Source organism: Poecile atricapillus, chromosome 11 (genome assembly GCF_030490865.1).
Source record: "Poecile atricapillus isolate bPoeAtr1 chromosome 11, bPoeAtr1.hap1, whole genome shotgun sequence".
Lineage (NCBI taxonomy): Eukaryota > Metazoa > Chordata > Aves > Passeriformes > Paridae > Poecile > Poecile atricapillus.
The window spans coordinates 15259591-15283125 of NC_081259.1; the positions used below are offsets into that span (position 1 = coordinate 15259591).

Consider the following 23535-nt stretch of genomic DNA (forward strand, 5'->3'; position numbering starts at 1 on the left):
CTGGTCTGCTGCTCCAGAGAAACATTTTTACCCACCTTATGTAATTCTTCCACTAGGTATTTTTCCATATAGCAAATGGTATTTTAAAGACAGAGTAAAGGCAACTTTGTGACAGCCTGACATTTTATTGCAATTTTATCCACAAATTGGCTTCCTCCCTAGTACTTTATAACATGAAAATACATGGACCTTAATAATTGCCCAAGCTTTATGAGGTAAGAAATTCCATGTGTAATCATGTGTGCAACATAATCACATGCACACTTATTCTCGTGCATGCACAGGGCAGTCATAGAGGCACCTGGATGAAAACCATGCATTGTTTTGCAAATTTGAAGGCCTGATCTCATATTTCCACAAGGTTCATGTTTTGTAACAGGCAGATCAGTGGTTTCTAGTGGCAGCTGCTGAGTTGAGATGTCAGTAGCACAGCTCTGCAGCAGCAGCATGCTCTGTGGGGAGGCCTGTCACCCTACAGCTGATGGCTCTCGGCTGTGTCTCGGCTGGGGAACACTCAGCAGTGACCGCACAGCATTACGCTAGAAATCAAGTTCCAAAGGCATCTTTGCAGGCTTACCTAACTGACAAGGTTCAGTTGGAGATTGGCCTTGAGCAGAGAGGGTGTGCTCCAACTCAGCAGGGGTGGTGGAGGTTTTGAGTGGTAAGAACTGCCTAGTAAGCCTCTAGGAAAGAAGGTATGGAGTCCCAAGTTGCACAAATCCTCCTGCAATACCACCAGAAGAGAAACTTATTCCCAAAAGAAGGGCAGGTGAGCAAGCCTGCCTGATGGGACACTCACTGGGTACCCAGAGTACCAACACATACAACAGGAGGATGGAAGCGTGAACTGAGAAACAGGAGTATTCATGCTGGCACAGTTTGGCTTTGTTTCAGACAGGAAAGACATTGCTTTGGATTTTGGTCATTAATGTCTATCCCAATGAATGACTTACAACCGTAAGAGGTTGGGTGCAGAACAAGCCGATTTTGTTACCTTTGGAGAAAGCCTTAAATGCTTTTTGCCACTGCTTCTGGACTGAAATCTTACTAAGAGTACATATTACAAAACAGGAAGAAAAGCACAGTCCAAGTACTTTCATCCTTACCTGGATTATGATATATTTCCCCAACGTACTCAAATGCAAAGAGAAGCTGAAGATCCGTTGGCTGAGAATAATGAGCTATTGCAAGGCACACCTAGGAAAGAGACATTTATTACTGTTATTTATATATCTATATAGACAAAAAAAATATTGCCCTTAATTGCCAACAGTGTCAAATATGCAGAGCTGTGAAAATGCTAAAAATCAGTCTTTTGATATTTTCTTTAATGCAAAGAGTACTTCTCAATCCAGAAGAAGAACCTAAGAGCACACAGGGTCAGTTCAAAAGGTCCAATCTAGCACTGTTCTGACAGCAGCCAGCAATCAGTGCTTGGGGAAGAGGGGAAAAACACAAAAATACCATAATGGAATTTTACCAAGACAATTTTTAATGATTAGCAGTTCAAGCATGTCCTGAACTAAAATCTAGTATCAGTATTTAACAGCATTTGACAGATATTTCAGCTACAATGTTGTCAGTTGGGCCAGTAGGTTTTTCATGGGTGACTTCCTTCTAAAAAATCTTATTGGTTCTTTCCCTAAGATTATTAAGATTAAGAGTGCAGCACATGATTTAGGATTAGATCCTAGACTTAAAATTTCATCAAGCATTTCCAGTCAGTCTCTTTGAATGTAGATACTCACTAATCAATACAAAAGATTTGACAAAAACCCTAATGTCTAGAAGAATCAAATTCAAGAAGAAAAAAGAAAATACTAAGTAGACATTGGTGCTATTATTCTTCAAATTTCAGGACATGAATGGAGTCATTAACTTTGTCCTCTTCCCTCAGTATCTGCATTTTACTAAATTGTACCTTTTAACCAGAGACAAAGACAGCGTAAGCCCACATTCTTACCACCCAAGTTTTTTTTATTTTCTGTCTTTCCATCAATTTTTCCCAACTTTTCATATTTAGAAACACATTTACAAGATTTATTAAGTGTTTAGCAGTTTTAAATATTATTTTTGAAAAACATCCTGTGCATCCAAGAAATTGTTTTCTGTTAGTGAAGGAAAGCGTCTTTATTGTGATAGAACAGAAAGATTTGCACCACAGAACTGAAGGAACACCAGTGCTGGCAGCACTGGCAGTGGGAACAAAGCTCAAAAGCTCAGTTATGCTGAGATCTGCATGGAGAAAATTGCTGTATTTTTATTGTTTGTATGCAACACACATGGTATCATGGTGTACATATTTTTATATACTTTGGCTTTTGATGGGGACAGTCCTCATTATTTATAAGACCAGTAATGACAGTAGACTAACTTGAGCTGAAAATGTTGTTTCACAAACACTCAACATAAAAATTCCAGTCGAGTCTTAGAACAACGGTTTCTTTAACTGTTCTCCCCACACTTTCAGTTCTACAGTGAAACTGCAAAGGAAAATAGAGGACAGAACATTCCAGGGGTGACCACCCCCCAAAAAACCCAAACAGTACAAGTGTCCCTGGAGAACAGGACATCAGGACTTTCCTAATGAACATTTACAAGTTCATTTCCAGGATTTGATAAAAGTTTTAATGACATAACTGGAAGTCACGCACATTTTACTAAATCTTGTGATTTCAGTGTACAAACCAAAGCAGAAGCAGCCAGCTATTGAACAATATTTGGCTAATTCTAACAGATTACTTTTGGCTATCATTCACAATGAAACAAAATGGAAATCTGTGTATATGCACATTTTGACTTCCATTTTTCTATGTAGCTTTTCACTACAGTAACTGATGCTAGCAGAGCTACACCTCATCTTCATTTATGGAGTACAAGTTGAAAGCCTTTTACTATGCTAATCTACTCTCAAGGCTTCAGGACAAACTGCAGGGAAAAAAAATCCATCATGCTGCCAAATAACACAACAAATACAGTAAAACCTATTTTAAAATAGGCAGCAGCTGAAGTCTCTGTCATTTGCTTGCCACATTTGAAAAAGGGAGTGTGTGTGCACTGTGTGAAGAGGGATAAAATGGTGGTGGTGGGGAGACAGTAACCATCCAGATCTAGTTCCCCACAAAAAATATGAGACCACAGTTGTGCTTTTAAATAAAGCAGGAGCTGGGAAATGCTCTGGGTGTTCCATGGAATAGATGTAACTCACACCATGTATTGCATGGGTGAAACAGTCCATCCACAGGTTCAGGACCTCTATTTCTCTTATTTTAAAAAGTGATGGATTTATCCTGCTATTGCCTCTGTTGTTACATTTTAGAAAAATTCCACTCATACACTAAGCAAGTACTAAAGACATACTAATTTTCCATTTATTCCTCATTAAATCCCTATAATAGCTTTATTGTCTCAGAGATTCAGAAGACAAGCACATTCCACAGATCTCAGCAGATTATGGCCATAAGTAAAAGGCTCTAAATTGGAAGACAAACATGTTTTACAGGAAGCGTTCTCATATCAAACTTAAAAATGTTTGGTATTCTTGCCAATTTACAATTGTGTAAAGCCAAAGATATTTAGGCTCAGACAAAAAACAAGAGAATAGGCTGCTTGTTGGAAAGTTCATTTATTAAAAGCAGTAAACACAATGGCTGTAGTTATTTCATAGTACAAAAGCCATTTCCCTATGTCAGTGTCCCCTGTTCAACCCCTATCTGAGAAAAATAAATTATACTTTCAGGGCACACCCTCCTCTTCAACAGGAATTTTACCAAGGGCAAGAGCTTCAAAGTATTGCTAATTCTCTTGCAGAAGAGTTGTGAACAGCAACATTTCAGATGTGCTAAATTAGCACAGCCCTGCATTTTCCTTCCTTCCTTAAACCAGGCTACCTGGCTTGTGAAGGCTGGAAAAATACTGTTTTCCATTGCTACTGCAATTCCTAGCCCAAGCAGACACCTGTGGTAGAAAGTCATACAGGCAGGACTACATCAAGTTGCACAAAAAGGTTTTGTTCATTTTCCTAGGTTGGAAAAGCTATTGGGAAAATAAGCATTCAGCCTTAAGAGAATTATTAAAATTCATCTGTATATTTTAAAATACCTTTTATCTTTGCCCAGGGAAGTTGTGGCTGTGGCATCCCTGAAGTGTTCAAGACCAGGACAGGGCTTTGAAAAACCTGGTGTAGTGGAAGGTGTCCCTACCCATGGCAGGGGGGTGTGGAATGAGATGAGCTTTAAGGTCCTTACAACCCAAACCATTCTGAATCTGTGATTCTGTAAGTTTACTTCTAAAATAGTTGTCTTCATTCCCTCCAAAACCAGTATCTTATGCATTCCCAGTTCCTTGAAACAGTACCAATTTTGTGATCTGTATAAACAATTAGAACAATTAGAACAAGGTAATAGAGTTGGGGAGGCAGGAGGAACACATTAGAACGGGTCAGGACTGTTTGTCCAAAACTCTTAAGAGTTTCATATTATTGTTCATAACAATTAGGGAAATAAAATGTTCCCCTCCATCCCAAGTGTTATGACGTAGGAAAGGCTACTTTTGATTGCACAGGAAACAAGATTTGAGATAAAAAATTTTCCTTCTGTTTTGATTGAGCATGTGATTCTGAAACAGCTCTTATTCAAAAAAGCCTCCTGAAGGAAAAGAACGGAGAGAGTTGCAGAAGATAAGGGGATAAGAAGATGGAGCTACACTCATGAAGGCACAGGGGGTGTGCCACTCTGGGGCACTGCCAAGATCCATGTGCATGGTGAGGCAATCAACACTGGCCATCACCTAACAGTCAGAAGATCTACAGCCTCACCTTTTAATACATTTTATTTTCTCAGTCTAATGTGAAATGCTGCAGTGCCTAAAAAATAGCAGGAGTTTTCAGTTTGACTGTTTGCTGTCATTTTTGGAACAAAATAATTCCTTTCCTCTAAGGAATGTGAAATGCTCCTTTTTTTTGCACCACCTAACTTAAGACTTCCCCAACTTGCTTACCCTTGCTTCCCCATCCTCCACTTCCTCCCACACCCATCTGGCTTTCCTTCCTTTGGAGGCTCTATTGCTTTATTTTAGAGACAAAACAAAATTAAACTGCTAAACAGTGGTGAGTGCAAATTTCCATTCCTTCTGTTTTTCCTTAACGCTTGTTTCCCAAATATCCACTAATAAAAATGAGGAAGAAAATATTTACCTGGCTGGCTAATGCTGAGACAGTATTTTATTAGCATGTCTTGGCTGCAACAAGTACTGAGGGTATTTTTCTAACAGAACTGATTTTTAAGCTTCTCCATAATAAATTACCTGAAAATAAATGAATGTGTTCTCATAATTTTTATGCTTAGATGCAAAGAAAAACGCCTCTGAGAGTTCTGCCAACATTAGCCACGTATCTACGTGTAGTCAGGTCTGTCAGATTGTCCACATCAGAAGCCTGCTTTCAAACTTGGATCCTTCTTTCCACAGCATCCAAAGAGATCCTTGGAAAGAGGATCTTTCTGAGATCTCAAGGAGAGACTTGGAATAATCTAGTAAGGAAGCTTAATTGGTTATTCTCCCGTATGTCCTGCTCAGCAAATAGAGACACTTCCTCAGGAACAGATTACACTCTCTTTGCCAAAACCAATTTATGTCACTGGATGCTGCTGAGTATTTCCAGTACGTGCAAAGAACTATGTTTGAAACAAATTACTTAACTGCATAAAGTTAGCATCTGTTGTCCTAACTATTCCATATAATTAAAGCTTGTTTTGAAACATTAATTGCCATGGGTACTGTTTTATGTAACTATTGCTATAAACGGAACATTTGCAATCATCTTGCAACAAGCAGAGACATTTATACTCCTGTATTTTAAAATACAGGTAGATATTTTGTTTTGACCTACCAGGGCTTTATTTATTTACAGAGTGCTACTCCTGTGTATTACTAAGATGACATTTAATTACAGCCTGATCTAATCTTGGTACGTCTGAAGAGAAAGGTATCCAGAGCCCCAGTTCCATGGTCAGTCCTCTCCTACAGTATTCTCCCAGTCTGACAGCAATGCACCCTCAGCCCAAGAGCAGGCCTCCCCTCACATCACTACTCAGTTGCACTTTAAGTCTTGCTCTTCCCTACTAAAGTTATGCACACACAGCTATTTTGAAGTAGACAGCTATCAGAATTTTCTTGTACAAACAGTTGGATGTAAATACAGATTAAAGAGGCCTTTCAGAACTTCAGCCTGATCACTGTCTTCTGTTTTTAAACATCAGGACAGTCTTGCTAATATGTACTACCTGGAGGGCAGGAACAGAAACCAGATAAAATCTTTCCATACTGTGATGCCAGCATGCCATCAGAAAGAACAAAACAACTCCATTCAATATGCTGTGTAAGACCCTCTAGATGTGTTCACCAGCATCCCAAAACAATTTAATCAAAATCCTGATACAGGAAAACTGATCTATGGATCTCATGGTTCTATACATTTATATTTTAATGTTAACAGAATAATGTTATGGAAACATTAGATTAGACTAGCTGAACCTGATTTCCCTTCAGCAACAGAGCTTCTGTGCTACACCCACACAAAGCTGTGTGCATTGAAACCTACCTGATGCATTGAAACTGCAACAGTAACCACACAGCTGATATTTGTACAAGCTTTCTTCCTCTCCACTAATGAGCACATTCTGGTATTTGAAAATGGCAGTTGTTACATTTTTGGTCATCACCAGCAAAAGCTCTATAACCACACAAGCTCTGCTTCTCTAGACCTAGCTCTTCTTCCTGTCAAAAGAAACCACCTAAGACCATGTAATTATAAATGCCTAATGTAAAGGCCTTGATAAAAGGGTTTCACTGTTTACTCTCACATAAGAAAATGCAGCACAAAGAATGTTAATGAGATGCTGAGTTTATTCTCTCCTCCTCCAGGCTAATCACTCTTCTTTGCTGTGACAGCCGATTAGGAACAGTTGCTGTAAAGATATCGTAGGAGACGGCTGCTCCAGGGGGGTTTTGGAGGAGCTGTGCAGGTGAATGTTCAGACTGCCAAACGTGGAAGGCTCCAAGCAGCACAGGCAGCAGGCAGGGGGGCAGCCAGAACAGGAGCAAGGCCAGAGCAGGGTGGCTCATGACGGGCTCCTGCCCGCGCATCTCTGCGAGGGTAAAGGGGCTGAGCCGGTTCAGCAGCTCTCGGGCACTAACTGCACACAGAATTATGCCTGGGCAGATGGTCCTTGGGACTTACAGGGCTAAACTCAAACCTGATCCTACTGAGGAGGGGAATTGTTAAGCTCTCAGAGCAAAGTGGGTCACTCCTTACGAAACGGAGGTCAGGGGAGCGGAGCACTGGGAACGCCGGGCACCAGAGCCCCACTGTGCTGTGATCTGCGGCCGCACGGGAGGAAACCCCCAGGAACCTACAGACCCAACCACTCCTCCCAACAAGAGGGGAACGAGCCTTTGCTAACAAAACATTGAGAAAGAGCCCAGGCTCGTGTAAATTGGACAAAATGGTGACTCCAAGAGGAGAACTTGCTGTGTGACACCATTAAGGATATCCATAAAGCAGTACAGTCAACCTCTGGATAAATTAAGCTTATGACTTTCATAAAATGTATCAAAGCTTGAAACATTTTCCATAAAAATGCAAACATCTGTTGTACAGATGTAATGCAACATTCTGATTCCAGTCCTTAAAAATATTTCTTTAATAAATTAATAACTTTTATAAGTACAACAGATATGACAATAAATACTGGTTTATCTTACATGATACTAAACAGTTAATACATCACATTAAATTTTTCCCCTAATAGATTTGACTCTAAATGTCTGGATATTCTCCTGTAACAGAATATGAATAATTTGCAATTCTTCCCCCCACTTCTCCATCAAAACACAATAATATAGAATGTGCTTATCAGCACAGCAGCTGCTATATGTAATGACAAGGCAGGAATTCATAACAGGATAATAATACCTTTTTTGCACTTTCAGGACCTGCTTCATCAAAACGAAATCTGACGATACGAAAGTCTTTGCAATAAATTATTAATTCAGTTGGATTAAATTTAAGTTTTTGGTTGGGACCCAGGACCTTCTGCTTCCTCTTGGTGTCATTCACTGCAAAGAAGAGACAAAGTTATTGTTCTGCAAGGAAATACAAGATTGGCTCAAACAGATACAGTAATGTTGCTATCAGAATTATTTTTTTTTTATTGGCACATTTTGATTCAGGTAGAAAATCTGTTAAATCCTGTTAGTAAAAGCTTATGTTTCACTAAACTTAGGCTAAACCTCATGTTTTAGAAAAGGGGCAACAAATGTGGGCTAGTGCAAGACAATATAACAGGTCAATAGGATCTCTGTTGTAAAAAAAATATATAATTTCTTCATTGTGTTCTTCCTCAGAAACACATTAATATTTTCACAGTGATCATAACCAACTTTGGGCATTGAAAACTTATAACCAATAATTCAATTACTTACAGTCAGAAAACCAAGTGTTTAGCAGCCCATGCCATAAACAAAAATTGAAAAAATATCACTTTTATGGAATTTTACAATTACAAGACGAAAAACATTCTTAACAAATAGGTTAATCTAAAGAATCCAACAAATCAAAACCTGGTTCTACACAAGAAGTATTCTGTTTCTTCAGATTAAGTTGTTGATTGCCATTTGCAGAGTTTTGGAGGTCACCAGCTATTGACTTGCTAAGAATTACAGAAGATTGAAAACGACAGCATTTCTCTTGTCAGAGATCCCAGCTGTGTCTGTGTGCTTTTTGCGATCTAGTGTATTTCAGTGGCAGAGATTCAGTTGATTCAATGTAAAAATGTTGCTCACAAAGTTCTGAACTGCTATAACTGCTATATACTGTCTCACCTACAACATCTGTTGATTCAGAATGGCAGTTATAAATAAAAGACCCAACTGAGTCTCCTGCACGGTGCCTCAAGATTTATTCAGCATTTGAGGTTTTCATCCTAATTTTAAATAAACCAAATACTTCAAATCAGGGAAGATTAATGACATAAAACCTCAATTGTCAACAATTCTGCAGAACTTAACAGTTTTGTACTGAATAAGAACAAAGCCTGTTCTTACACTTAACTATTTTTGACATACCTGTGACAATCTGCTCAATGCATGTGAGTGGGACATCGTGTTCACCAAGGAGGAGGTTTTTATAATGGAATTTCTGAAACACATGAACTCACAGCCATTAATTGCAGTTCTGCAGTTTGCAACCAGATATACAGAACAACTTTGAAGAAACTACGATAAATATCAGGCATGCCTAGGCTTTTCTGACAGGTACCACCCATGCCTATTCCCAGGTAATTAGAAGCTGCTGAACTGCACACACAGCAGTTTAGAAACCCCAGTGGAATATGCAAAATAATCTCCCTATTTGCACTGAATTTACTGAATTAGTATCAAAAATTACTCTCAGAAATTCAATACAATTTGAAGTATAATATATACATATGTATATATGGAATATAAGAAATCTCCAATTATTATTACTTTCATAAGCATAAAAAGAAAAAATATTAGTTCTACTTTCAGGAAGAAGTTTTAACAACTACTTTGTGCTAAAAATTAACTTTTTGAAGTAGCGTTGGTCAAACTTTGTAACCATTATTGACTAAGCATCTATCTACTTTCAGAGCTTTACATATCTTTAGTTAATAGAACATTTCCTTTAAAAACCCCAAATGAAAGTGTAAACTCTACTGAAAATAACATACAGCTCATTACTTGGATTTCCAGTGTTGTGTGCTTTGCTATTCAAAAACTGATCATAGTTTTGAATGCCAGGAATTCTGCTTTGACAAAGCAGAAGAGTTCTCCTCCCCACTTCTTGTTGCTTCATCTTCAATGAAAACTCATTTCACTGTTACTTTGCCCCCCATCAGTAAGAGCAGTAAAACTCCATCACAGAAGAGCTTTGCTGATCTGACACTTGTCTAGTTCAAGGGACATTTGTGAACAGCTCCTTCGAGGAGGAGCATATCTGTGTATAGCCTTGTAGAAACACTTCCCAGGAAAGCCTCCACACACGGAGGTGAATGGAGCCAGATGTACTTCCGCACAGATTCGCTCTTGTTCTGATACAAATGGATGGAATAGCAACACATTCAGAACAGGACAGTGGAACCTCATCCTGTAGCCTGCTTAGAAGGCATCCATTAATATCAGATATGAGACAGAATGACTGTGTGAAGAATTTCACTTTTCACATTCATGATGCACCCATGTGAGCAATAACCAACCTGCAGTGGCATCAGGTCATCCGTAATAAAGGAAATCTTGAAGTTAGTGCAAACCAACTTGCCCCACAGATCATACTGGCTTGTGTCTGTTGCAATGCATTTTCTTACAAAATTTACTTCGTTCACCACAATTTCACCTAAAACAGAATAAAGGGAGGGGAAGGGAGAAGCCTATATAAATCCTGTAGGTACAACAATTCTAAGTCTGTAGTACCAAGGAAGCCCTAACTCTTTACCAGTTTCAAGTTCTCCACCTCTTCTGGGTAAACGTGGAGTTTAACTCCCACCACTCCAGGGGAAAGAGAAAACTACCATTCCAAAATGGACAATATTGTGCAGTAGTTAAAACAAAACCCAAATCCAAAAAAAACAACCAACCAATTTAAAGCCAAAACCAAAATAAACCTCAAACAAGAAAAACCAAAAGAAACCCCACAAGAAATGCAACCCACGGTCAAAACTACACACCACTTCCCTTAGATGGAGAGATCAAGATCTGCAACTCTCCACTATTAAAAATTCATTGGTTTGAACAACAGTGTCCTTTAAGCAAGCATACATTCCTGTACTTCAGCTAGTATTTATTTTAAAAGCTGAAATTAGCTGGCTATTGTTAAGTGCTCCAGAGAGTTTTATGAACTTCCTAAATTCAGAATCATCAGGCCACATCAAATTTTCCATTTATAGAGACATTTTCAGGTGAATTCAAAAAACAGAACACAAACACATTTCCAGCTTTTTACTGTGACTGTCTAATGAAGGAGACATTTTCTCCGTTTCCTTAATAAAACAGAAAATTCAAATGAAGAAAAAAATAAATTATGCTAGTTTGTCTGGCATAAGCTATAAAATAGAAAAAAACCATACAGACAAATGAGACTGAGGACCATTTAAAAGGAAAAAGTAAATCACTACACAAAATGATACTTTTCAGTTTCACAGCCAAAATTTCTGAAAGGTAAACAGTAACTCTTCCTTCAGTAATCTAATTTGGTAATTCCTTTTATTCCCAAACAGGGTTTTTACTTCTGTCATCAGATCAACCACCTCCTGCTGCTGCTGTCTACCATAAATAGTGTGGGAGTACAAGAGTGTTCCAAGAAAAGTGTAATTTCATATTGGCGCTGAGATTTTGCTTAGAAGAAACTAAGGATTAAAGATTGCTGGAGCCGAATTTGCTCGTAATAGGTTTGGCATGTTTAGTTCCAGTTGTCTGAAATGCCATCTCAGAGTCATGCTTTGCAAGGGAACAGCAGCTCTTTGGGCAGCTGTGCTGGCAGCAATCAGTGACTGCACGTCCAAGATGTATAACCACAGTCTGGAATAAATTCCCCATTTATCTCCTGCTGTTGAGCAGGTCTTTTCCTCAGGTTGTTATCACTGCAGGCAAGTAACTGTACCTTGAAGTGTCCCAGACACTTGAGAGAAATGCACCTTTTGCTGTCTCAAGGCCCAGTCCCTGCACATGCTCCTCATCCTGAGCTATTTCACCCAGCTGTCCTACCGGTCCCACTGGATCTCTTGCTCCTGATCAGGGATCTGCCTGGAAGTCACTAAGAGCAGCAGCAGCATCTCTGCTTTTGGCTCAGTTCTTCAGCTATAAAATTGTCTTGGTCTAAGTCTGTAGCCTTGAGCTGTTAGAATTATGATCTGTGTTCTGGGACTGCCTGAAGATATGAGGAAACACAGGTCAATGAAACTTGTCATCATATACATGAATATTCTATGTCAGATGTGGCAGGAACTGTGAAAATATCTATTAACAGATCTGGAGCTTTAAAGTCTTTCCTCAAACAGTGTTAAAATGTGCTTAAATAAGCTTTTGAATGAAAAAATAAAAAATGTGATTCTGACAGCTTCAGTACAAATAGTTAAAAGCTCATCCAAGTCCACAGGAGCTGAAAACAATATCTTATAATGGGGTACATGAGAATGACAATCCCTACTTCTGTTAAATATTGTAATGAAAATGTTTCAATACTTAGCATGGTCTGGCTTGAAACTTCTTGATGCCCAGCATTTCTTCAAATAATCTATTTACTTAAGTAACTGCAAAAGCCTAAACCATTTATTAAAGCAATTTTTCCTCACTGTGGGTATTAAGTCTTCAACTATTCAGTGTGAAGCTCTAGGTCACCCCCTGTGTAAGAAGAAAAACAACCTCCTCATAAACTGAGTTCTAAGTAATTTTTATTCCTCTCTCTCCATACTGTCAGTGTATCACTGCATTTCTAATAAAAAAATATGGAGAGCTAAATACACCATGAGGTGAAATGCAGCTTCCATAGTTTGTTTTTTTTGGTAACATTCATTTATCTGTTACAAAGTATAATACTTTTTTACTGTGCCATAGGAGACATTTCTAAAAACAAATTACTATTATCAAACTATTTCAGTACTTCATTACTTTGACATAACCAAACAGTAAAGAAATTAAATACATTCACACATCTTCAGTGTGAATTTCCTACAATTTAAAACATGCCTGCTACATAATTCTCTTTCCAAAGCCAGTCCTTTTTACTCCCCTTCTTAATTCCTCATAATTTTGTGGCTATACTGCAACATGTTAATTCTAATCTTATTTTAGTGCAACTGCACTTAGTTTCATTTCATCCAACAGAATACATTCTGGATTTTCTGGCCTAGCTTGTCTTCTGCTCTCAGGTTTACAGCCCTAACACAGAACTGTCTGTTTTCAACATAAGGATTAAAGTATGGCAGGACAGAGAATGCGTGCACACCAACTTCAGCCAAAGCACATGAAAGTTTGCTAATTTAATAGATGCAGTTTCCAAACACCTCTAGAAATTGTTTTGTGTTTTTTTGAGATGCAGGCTTTGAATTTTATGTGGCCCATCATTTGGACATCTATAATGAGCAATATAAAAAGGAGCAAAGCTTTCAGAATAAAAATTTATGAAAGTAGATAAACAATGTGAGTAGTAAGTGCAGAACTTGCACAATGAACCCTTCTGTAGTCGAGTAGGTGATTTCTTCTACACAAGACAACAACAGAGCTATTCAGAGATATTACACTGCACATTTCTACAACATAGCTGCTGCTTTTTTCCAGTAAACAGCCACAAGCTCTTCCAGACACAGAAAAGCAGTCAACACTTCCATGTGACTCCAAGAGTCAAAGTATGATCTCAGGAGACAAGAGCAGTTTGTTTAAACTTTGACAGGAAACCAGAAGAGAAATTACAGGTTGCCATCCTTACATAGAAAGCCTAATCATCTTTAATGAAAATATTTCTACACTGAACACAAGCATCACAAAAATAACAGGAGATATTGGAAGATCTATCTAGCTAATACACCCTCCACCTAATTAACACACAGCCTCAAAAACTGTTAAACTTCAGAAAAAATCTGCTAAATTTCCCAAAAGCACATGCAATCTACTGCTTCATATTTTGGATGCTATGAGAATTCACGGTATGTATCTAATCCACCATAATGCATAACCCACAATCAAAATAAAGAGCTGGGAACACGTGGAGCTGGGAGAGGAGGACTAACCCTGCTGAGCAGAGGATGAGCAGGAGGGAGCACTGGACAGAACAGGTGTGCTCTGCCCCAGCCTGCAGCCACACCTCTCTGCACCCGGCTGTGCGGCAATTTGCTTCCTCCAGATTTGAAACGCAATCCCTAACCACTAACCTCCTAAAATAAAGGATGTTCTACACCATCTCCACTACAATATTTTTGTAACTTTTAGTGGCCTGCCTCACAGGATCAAGTTTAATTTTTTTTTTGTTTATCTTATAAAGGTAGCAATTTGTAACTTTTCAGTGAAGAAGGCTGATTTGGGTAGCATCAAGGACCACAACCTTATTAATGGAGAAGTTTTCAACAACTCTAACCGAACACAACAGTGCTGTACAATTAAAGGAACTGAACAGTATTTTATAAATACAGACACATACACAGATGAACACATAGCGAGATGGAGCATGGCACACATACATATATACCCACCTTAAAATGCTAACAGAGAGTATTTTTATCACATTAAAAACCTGATACTTGCTAGATGCAATGAATGGCTGAAATCATACTCCATAAATTAATAATGCAAATCCTACAAGCTCAGAAAGTTTGCAGCTACCCTACATACTGCTAAGGCAACTTTCTCAATGCTGTACAAGAGTAGATTTATCAGCATAAACTTCCTTTAATGAGCACTGAAGCTCTATGGATATGTTTACTGTCTAACAGACATAAGCATAACAGAGGTTATTAAGTACTTTGTGCAGTCATGTAATTTCTACTTAAATCCATAAAAAACTAGCACCTGAATGCACTTAGGAAACTCCTGTTTCCCATTTACAATGCTGATAGTGATTATACCCAAGTAAGACAACAGAAAACCAGCTTGTTTACATGAAAGATAGTCTTAGAAGTTCACAATAGAAAAGCTCAAGTTAATTCAAGTAGCCATTTAACTGTTAAGAATGCACAATAATGAGTTCACTTGTAAAATATTTGGCAAATAATTAACTTTTGGAAATTCCCAAGTAAGAATTTCCAATAAAAACTTCATTAATAAGTAACTGAAATCTACAACATTTTTGTCCCTTTATCTGCTCTCTTGTAGAGAGAATACCAAAATTGTAAGAGTTTATTAGTATGCGCCAAGCATTTAGATGTAAATGTCTCTAATCCACTTCTAAATGAATCTTCTGTTCAGTGTGCTCAGGCACTTCCAAACTTAAGAAAAAAAAGTATTTGTAAGCTCATGAAATAATTGTCTTTCATCTATTTTCTGATTTTCATGAGCTCTTGCAAGGTTGTTCCAAAAAGAGAGCTCAATTCTGTAATTATTGGGGAACAAAAAGCAATTTGCATTAATTTTTAATAAAAGAACCTGAGATTTTTACCAAAGAACAACTCTGACCACTGCTTGGAGAGTAGTGTGTTATAAATGCACAATACAAAAGGAGCTTGCTTTGCCAGACTTATTAGAAAATTGTTATTAAAATACCATATATGAATATTTTAGTTTCTCTAATATGCTAAGAGAAAAAAGCTTAGATGATTTTTTTTAAGTGCTCAGTAAGGAAAAGTAGCAAAAAAATAAATGCTTCCCAGTAACTCTTCAAAGATTATCTTTGTGTTTCCCCTGCACAATATCAGGACTAAAATCAGTATTTGCCCAGTAATGGCTAATCTTTATGAACATTGAAAAAACAAACAAACAAACCAACCCTCAGCTGGGACCTGAGAAGATAATTGCTTTTCTGAACTAGGATGGGATGCTCCACGAAAGCTTTCCCCACACCTCAGAACTGCAGAGAAGGACACAAGAACGTAGAGTAGGCAACAAACAACAGGAGTGCAGATGGCAAGAAGGGAACATCTATCAGGAGCAAAGGCCTCATTATCAAACAGATATTTGCAGCAAATTAAAAAACTGCTTACAGAGTTGCTTTAATCCAGGAACTTGTATTACTGCTAAAATAGAAATAGTTCCATATTCAAAATTCATTTCCACCTCAAGCCTTGTGCTGGCACTGCCATTTATGACAGACATTGTTAGTCATATCAGAGAACTGATCCAGTTGGAAATGGATTTTTTGTTCCTTTTTCATCAGTTCAAATTTCACCTGAATTAGCTCTGATCTGGCTTGTTCTTTGGTTGCACAAAGAACATAAAGAAGTTAATAAGAATACACCTGTGTGTGAGAAGAATAGAATAATAAACAACTCCTGTTGGCATCTGTATATTAAAATAAACTCTTATCTCCAGAAGCCCTCCATTAAGAGTTTTAGCAATGATTTGATCAGAGTTCTGTAATGTGAACAGACAAACCAGTGAGGAGGGAGTGTGTTTGGTGTTTGCATATTTTTAAGTCTGGCTACATAAACTACAGATTCCCAAACCCTGACTTTGCCCAAACAATATAATCAGTAACAATTTGAGAAGACTGAGGTTTTCAGCTTGTTATTTTATAACTACGTTACCAATACAAGTTACAGATGCTGAACTTCTAGTGTACTACTGACTCTTGTAGCTCATATTATATTGTACAGGTTTGATTTAAAAAAGAAATTTATACGGAAACATTTGTCTAGCGATTACTTGGGAATCAGTTCACTGAAGACTTGCTTCATTAGAATAAAATATAATTGCCAAGAGACAAAAGCCCCTGTTTTGGACAGATGACAATTCAGAATCTACTGGATTTTAATGGCTTTCAGCATCAAACACACATGGGACAGAGCAGGCAGAAACCAAATAGTTTGCAACTACTTTTCAAAATGCACATGTGAAAACATTAAAATACTTGATTTTAAAACAGGGTCACCCTTTAGCTTCAAGGAATTATTCCCATATTGGCCGATGGCTAATCTGTTGCATATAGGAAATTATTTTTGCAGATGTTTACAAATACTAAAATATATTACTAGTCAGAGGCTTTAAGAAAAGCCTTGTATAACAAAAGGCAGGACAAAATTACTCCATCCAGTAAAATCTACTTCTAAAATTGTATCTGGTACTTAGATTCTGAATTCAGACTGCCTTGGTTGTACTTATGTCCTGCCAATCCTTAAAAAAATCAAACCCAAACACAGAACAAGCAGTTAACTGAACCCAAACCACGCCTGAAAATTTATTTTGAGCCAAACAAACAAAAAAGCTGTAACAGAAGAGTACTTAGTATATACTTAATGTAAGTGACATCTCATTCTAAATCGAAGTCAAAGGTTTGGTTCATTTTTAAACTTCTTGCAGTATGAAAAACTAGCTTGCAGAAACCTTGTTTCAGATTTCAAATCCAGGATTTGAAACTCTCAAAACTTATATAAAACTTCTGGCAAGCTGTGTATAGACAACAAAAAAACTGAAACATCTACTTTAAAAAAGCTTCAGGGAATTGCATTATTTTTTTATTATAAATTGCCGTTCTGATCTTCTAATTTGGCCATTCTTAAATGTTGAAAATAATTTCATGTTCTTGTATGACACTGATTCCTGAAAACAAGTTGCTGCTACAAAGCTTTTTTGCTTCCTTTTTTATATCACATACTAATTTTAAAAACAACCAAATGAACTTTCACAGTAACATTTCAGTTTCAAATAAAAAACTCGATGCAGGGAAAAAGCCCTAACCCTGCAATATGATACCTTACTCAGCCGCACAAGGAGGGAGCAAGCCTTGGCGAGCATGTCACAACACTGGAAATGAGAATCAACAGCTCGGAGTGCTTTGGAACAGTGAGGAGCTGCCTTCAGGGCAAGTTCTGTACAGGTGCTATCAGCACTCACCAGCAACACATGCACATGCTTAACAGATCAGGCACTGCCTTCCTGAATATCCATACCTCATTCCAGAAATATCCGCAGGAAAAGGCACCGACAGTTACAGCACAGCACTTGGACCACCTAAACAGCCTCAGTTTTCCCTTGGAGGCATTAGGGAAAAATGATTACTGACAACCAAGCAGGGCAGACCCGACTGATCTCGGGGATTACTCATTAACCTCATTAACCTGGGCCCCGGCTCACCCAATCCCTGCCCAGCGAGCACTCACTGCACATCGTGGCCTCTGCCACACCACAGACAAAACGAAAATGCCAAGGAAGAGGTGCAGGGGTCCAAAGCAGTGAGAAAAGAACGTACCTGGGGCACTAATGCACAAGGTTGCCTCAATGAACAGTGGATTTCCCTCTCCTATCACATGATGTGTTGCAGCTGCTCTGGAACACATGACTCAGTGTAATAAGGAATTGCAGAAAGCAGAAAAAAACAAAAGAGCTGGGAGCTAATTTGCGAGAGAAACAGACTCTTCTAAAAGATTAAATCTTTCCATGATACAGTCTTAAAAACCTCCCGAAATTAAATTTTTATAGTCATCTGCCTTTCTAAAGCACAGGTACTTTAAAAAGCCAACAAAAATCAAAAAAGCGGGTGGCAAAGTCAATCAGCATTATTAAATAAAAAGCCAAATATATGCAATGGCAAAAATCTTGAACGTGATACATAATTCCACCTCAGCAAAAACCAGAAACTCAGTACAACCAAAAAATGTTCAGAATTAATCAAAAAGTTGATTAAAGATATGGGAAACTTCATTTTTAGGACCAACTAAGACAATTAAGTTAAAGGGAAGCAAAACAAAGTGGACGTATAACACATGTCTGAAGATCACAGCTTGCATGAAATGGAGGAATATGGCTTGATGTTTGCCGTGTCCTGTAAGAAGTAGGATTTATCCAAAGGAATCGGATGGTGGAAATTTCAGAAAAAAAACAATTAAAAGGAGTTGTAACAATTAAAAGGAGCATGTAATTGAACTGCGGAACTTGTATCCGTACCATGTGAGGCTGTGGGTGATAAATGTTTACACAGCCAGAGAAAGCAACTGCATCAAATCAGGTAAGACAAATCCAATAGGAGGAACTGAACACGGTAGCACTGTTCTGTGGTATCCTGACACTGCTCACTTGGGTGTCCCCATCAGGTTCCTGCAAGAGGAACGTGCCCGTGCCACACTGTGCAGGGAGGGCAGAGGGGCAGCTGGAGCGCTGCTTGCCCTGCTCCCCTCTCCCTCGGCCCCTCCACAGTCACCGGCAGCGAGAGGTGACACCTGCCCTGCTGGTCACCCACGGGCACGGTGTGACCACACCAGTGACGGCTCCAAGGCTCACTTCTGCCGTCTGACCATGAAACGGGGCAGACACAACAGCCTGAGTGCTTTCAACAGCACCTCACCACCACTGCCCCTTTAACTTGCCCTAGCAAGATACTATTCTAATTCAGTTTAGTCTATGATTTTATAACCATTTCTAGCCTTTTTGTAAAAACTTACAGGTAACAGCTACCATCTTGATCTACTAGCAAATTAGCATAGTGAGCAACAATTTAACTAATTCAAGCATACACTAAGATCCGGGAGGTGCTACCCTCACACTCAGTCAGATGCTCCACTGGTTACATAATCTGCTGCAGAATGCCCCGTGTGAGCAACAGGGAGGATCTCGTTGCCTGGTCTTGCCTAAACCGCAGCGTGGCACTGGTTCCAGTACAGACACCGGACTGGTCTGTTGTCCATCCCTGTACTGGATTTCTGCACACTTCTTTGCCATTCACATCACAGAGACACACTGCAGTCACAGTCCACTTGTGCTGGACAGGTTTTTTGAATGCTCAAGTTGATGATTTGAGAACACCACAGACACAGTTGTGGAAAATAGGCCACAGCTGATCACTAGAACAAAACACACCTTCAGGCTTAACAACCTGAAGTCCACACTCCCCTAAGGAACATACACTAATTTCCTACCAGCCAGGAAAGGCACTTTAACAGACTGACTTGGTAGACTACCTGCTATTTCTGTAATTTTCCTCTTTGACACACTTATAAAACCAGCAATGCACATAAACAAAGGGGAAAAAAGTGAAACTGTTACAGAGGCCAACTCTTAACTAATTCTGCAGAAACTCTCACTCACAGAGCTAACACTAGGAAAACAGAACTGCAGAAAGAAAAAGAAAACATTTTTATAACTCCATCTCAAACCTGTATCACATGTTTTGCAATGAAATTATACCAAATTCTATAAAATCACTTGCTTTTCCCTACTGCAGTATCAGTGTTGCCTCTTACAACCAAGGTTTTAATTTGTTTTAAATGATACTTGTTCTTTTTACCAGTAAACACCCTCCTCAGAGCATACAGTTCCATGAGAATACAGGCTTTTGCTCCAAATTCTGATGAGATGCAGGCTCTGGGCTCCAGAGGAAACTTTTAAAACAAACTCTACAGGTTGAAAGTTGGTTCCAATTATTTTTTTTTTTAATTTTTTTTATTTTTTAGTAAAAACCACTACATTTTCTAACCAGATGTATTATTTCCTAGCTTGTAACTCCTTGTCCGAACCTCCTCTGCACAGAAATACAAGTTAGACTGCAGGGTATTTAGCTCCTTTGGAATCAGTAAGCAAGCCACTCCCACAGAGTCCCTATATTTTAGGAATCAAAAGCTTAATACAGCCATTTGCAGGTTTTGAAGATTACTAAAGCCAGTACCTGCTTGTGCTAATGTAACTTATTTCCAAAAGAACTCCTTAAAAACTCCACTACTTAAAAAATTGTAACAAACATTCAGCCACTCAGGTTTATCTCTGTTCCTGAGAGCAAAAGAGCAATTTCACACAACTGTTAAGGATAGCACATTACGAATGCCATTCTGAAACTGTATTTACAAGGAAGTGCAAGTCAGCCTTAATATAATTAAATGAGTTGGAATTTGGCCAGTAACTTGGGTTATGACAAATCCAAAAGCCAGTCTATCCAACAGTACAAAGTGTACTTGTTTATACACTTTTCTACAGCACGGTTGATGACAGAAACAAAAAAATGTGTTTAGGCTGGTGCTTAACTTCAAACAGGAAGAGTAGCATTTAAGTAATTTAAAATAAGTCACTTCTAACACCCTCCCAACTCTCATACAAAGTCATGAACAGATTTTGTCAAAGTACTCTGTGGCTATACAGAGCAGTGAATCCTATTGTGAAATAATTCAAAATAATACCATAGAATGATATGGAGGTGGAAATTCTAAGTCTGTGGTGCATCATACTGTGGCTTCTATATAACTTGGGGCAACTTACTACAAATGTCCCAAAAGCCATCAAATGCTGACTTCAAAGAAAGTGCAGACAAGGAAAATAATGCAAAGAGGGAATAAATACAAGCCAGTTGAGAAAAACAAACCCAGTCAGCACCATTTTAAGAGTACTTGAGAGTTTCACAAATACAGAATGAGCCACACTGCAAAAAGTGACAGCACAGGAATTACTTTTTGTAACTGCTTATGGCCAGGTCCCACAGCAAAGGCAAGATGTGCTACATTTTGGGCAAAACACTTGCATACTGTGGTGTGTTTGCTGTGGAATGTCCCAGGGAAGAGCATGCAGTCACTTCCTTGTGAGTCAAAGGCCTTGGATGAATATCAACTGCAACATAATCAGTGAGATGCCAAGTGGTAAGCAGAAGTTTTACAAGCACAAAAATATAACTTTTTCAAATATCAAGCAATCTCAGCAAAGTATTTTAAGGTATTTATGCCTCAAGCAAACTCTGCATTGTTTTATTCCATTCTTCATTTCATGAAGAATGTCAGGCAGTTGAATGAAGAGCATTTACTCTTTCAGTTGAATCTCTTCCACAGTATTTCAGCCTCTTAGGTACCTCACTGGACCATATCACATATCAACTAGTACTGCTTAATTAGCAACAGGCCTATGTAAAGCAGTGACAGAAATAATTTTTAAGAGCTGTTTATACCTACATCAGTGTGTGTGTAAATTCATACCTTTTAATATTCAATCTGAATGCTAAGAAAAAACTGTAATATGACATTGTCTTAAGCTCAAAATTATCCTTAGAAACTCCAAGTGAAATTTATTACTGTGATATACAGTTTGCTGTACATTACTTTGAAAGTAATCTTGAGAACAGTAGATTGTTCCTTCCATATCTGAAAAAAGGCTTTTAGAAATCCTCATTGATCAAACTGTCATTTACCAGAGATTATTTCTCATTTAAAATATGGATGTCATTAATACCCTACATTTTTATAAATATGTAATGATGAACAGTAACAAAAGTGGCGATCTATTTCACCCACACCCCAAAAAGGTTATTCTGTAGAGGTCTGAAGACACAAATTCCAAACTTACCTAACAGCACCATATTCAATAAGAGTAAATTAATAAAGATGACATTAGAAGTTTTCCAATACAGAAGTCAATCACATACTGGAAATACTATTTTCCTTTAAAATAAAGGAAGACTCTGACACAGGCTTTGGAACTGGGTTCTGCACACAGGTAAATAGCTATTTGATGAAAGTGTAATTACCAGTAGTCTTCCAAAAGGTGTCAAGAATGTAAAAACACTTAACAGTGGTTTCATTTCCAATATTCACAATAAAACCAAGACATTATTCTTTATTTAGCAAAGTATCACACAGGCAAAATTGCCTATGCATTTATTTAGTACTTCAGGTGGGTTAGAATAACCTTCTACAAACACAAATATCATTATCTTTTCCTGCTCAAAAGCAATATTCCCTCAATATGCAATGCTAAAAGTAAAATATACCAAAATCAATACCAACAGAGGTATTTTTCAAATTCCTGATTCATGCCTACCTGGTAAAAGTACTGGTTCTAGTTTTTTAATCCTTGGTTCTGACGCTATATTGTCGTCAGCCTGAAGAAAAAAAAAGAAAGGTAATTTACTTAAGGCTCAGAACTTTACCGTCAGACACAAGCCTGATCTGCTTGTACAGAAGAGAAAGTTGTTATAACTTAAAAAGTTCATCTTAAGGAGCTAGAATCCAATCATAACAAGAGGTTTTAACAATTTTGAGGGCATTTAGATTTGTACCAAAAGAATAATAAAATATTTAAAATACTCATGTTAAACAAATTGGGTAACCCAAGCAATCACAAGTCACAGGATGAACAAAAAATCATTTTGGCTTGGCATTCCATAATGGCTCGAGATCTTCAACAAGTTTTAGAGATACAGACACTCAAGTTCACAGAAACTCTCTACTAACTTCTAACATGCACAACTTTCCAACATAGGAAAGATTTAAAAAAAAAAAAAACCCAAGGCCTAGAATACACATATACCTACTTGCACTTCAATTTCAAGCCTTAAAAATGAAAATCTTCTATAAAAATACTGGAACCTTTGGTGAAATAACCCACGGTTCTTACAGTGATACCAATATAACCATTTCCCAGGACTAGGAATATCCAGAACTGTGTTACATCGACATCTCACTTTTACTACGAAATCGTGAAAAAACCGAATCAGTCAACATGTCAAATATGTTGCTAGAAGAGGTCCTGTTTTGTCTAAAGTAAATAAATACCACTGTCAAGCGCAAATCCAGATGACACAAAAAATCCTAGTAGTTCTCGACATACTCAGTACTACAGGTGCTATATTTATTTGATAGATATACTTGGTTTTCTTATTTATGCCATCAGACCCGTTCTAAACGTGAAACGATGGCTACAAGTGAGAGTTTCATTATCTGCACAGCAGAGTAGCGCCCGCTGCTTTCTCCTCATCCCGCCCAGCGCTGCGAGCAAAGCGAGCCCAAACACCTGAAGCGTAACTCACAACTTTCCAAAATAATCTCGCCCGGGCCAGTTTTAATGAACACAAGACTTCAATTTGATACAAGTCCTGCTTCCTGACCACAGAGCGGGCTCTGTCCGTGCCCG

The 23535-nt window shown here is 38.2% G+C and overlaps 1 protein-coding gene across 1 annotated transcript in view; it reads right to left on the reverse strand.

The window, feature by feature from the left end:
* Positions 1-23535, reverse strand: part of MTMR10 (myotubularin related protein 10) — a 35809-nt gene that overhangs the window by 11830 nt on the left and 444 nt on the right. Inside the window, exons 2-6 of the mRNA XM_058846999.1 lie at positions 22444-22504; positions 10275-10411; positions 9124-9196; positions 7973-8115; positions 1107-1197 (exon numbers count right to left, since the gene is read on the reverse strand). Coding sequence (XP_058702982.1) covers positions 1107-1197; positions 7973-8115; positions 9124-9196; positions 10275-10411; positions 22444-22504 — 505 coding nt within the window. The remainder of the gene's footprint in view (positions 1-1106; positions 1198-7972; positions 8116-9123; positions 9197-10274; positions 10412-22443; positions 22505-23535) is intronic.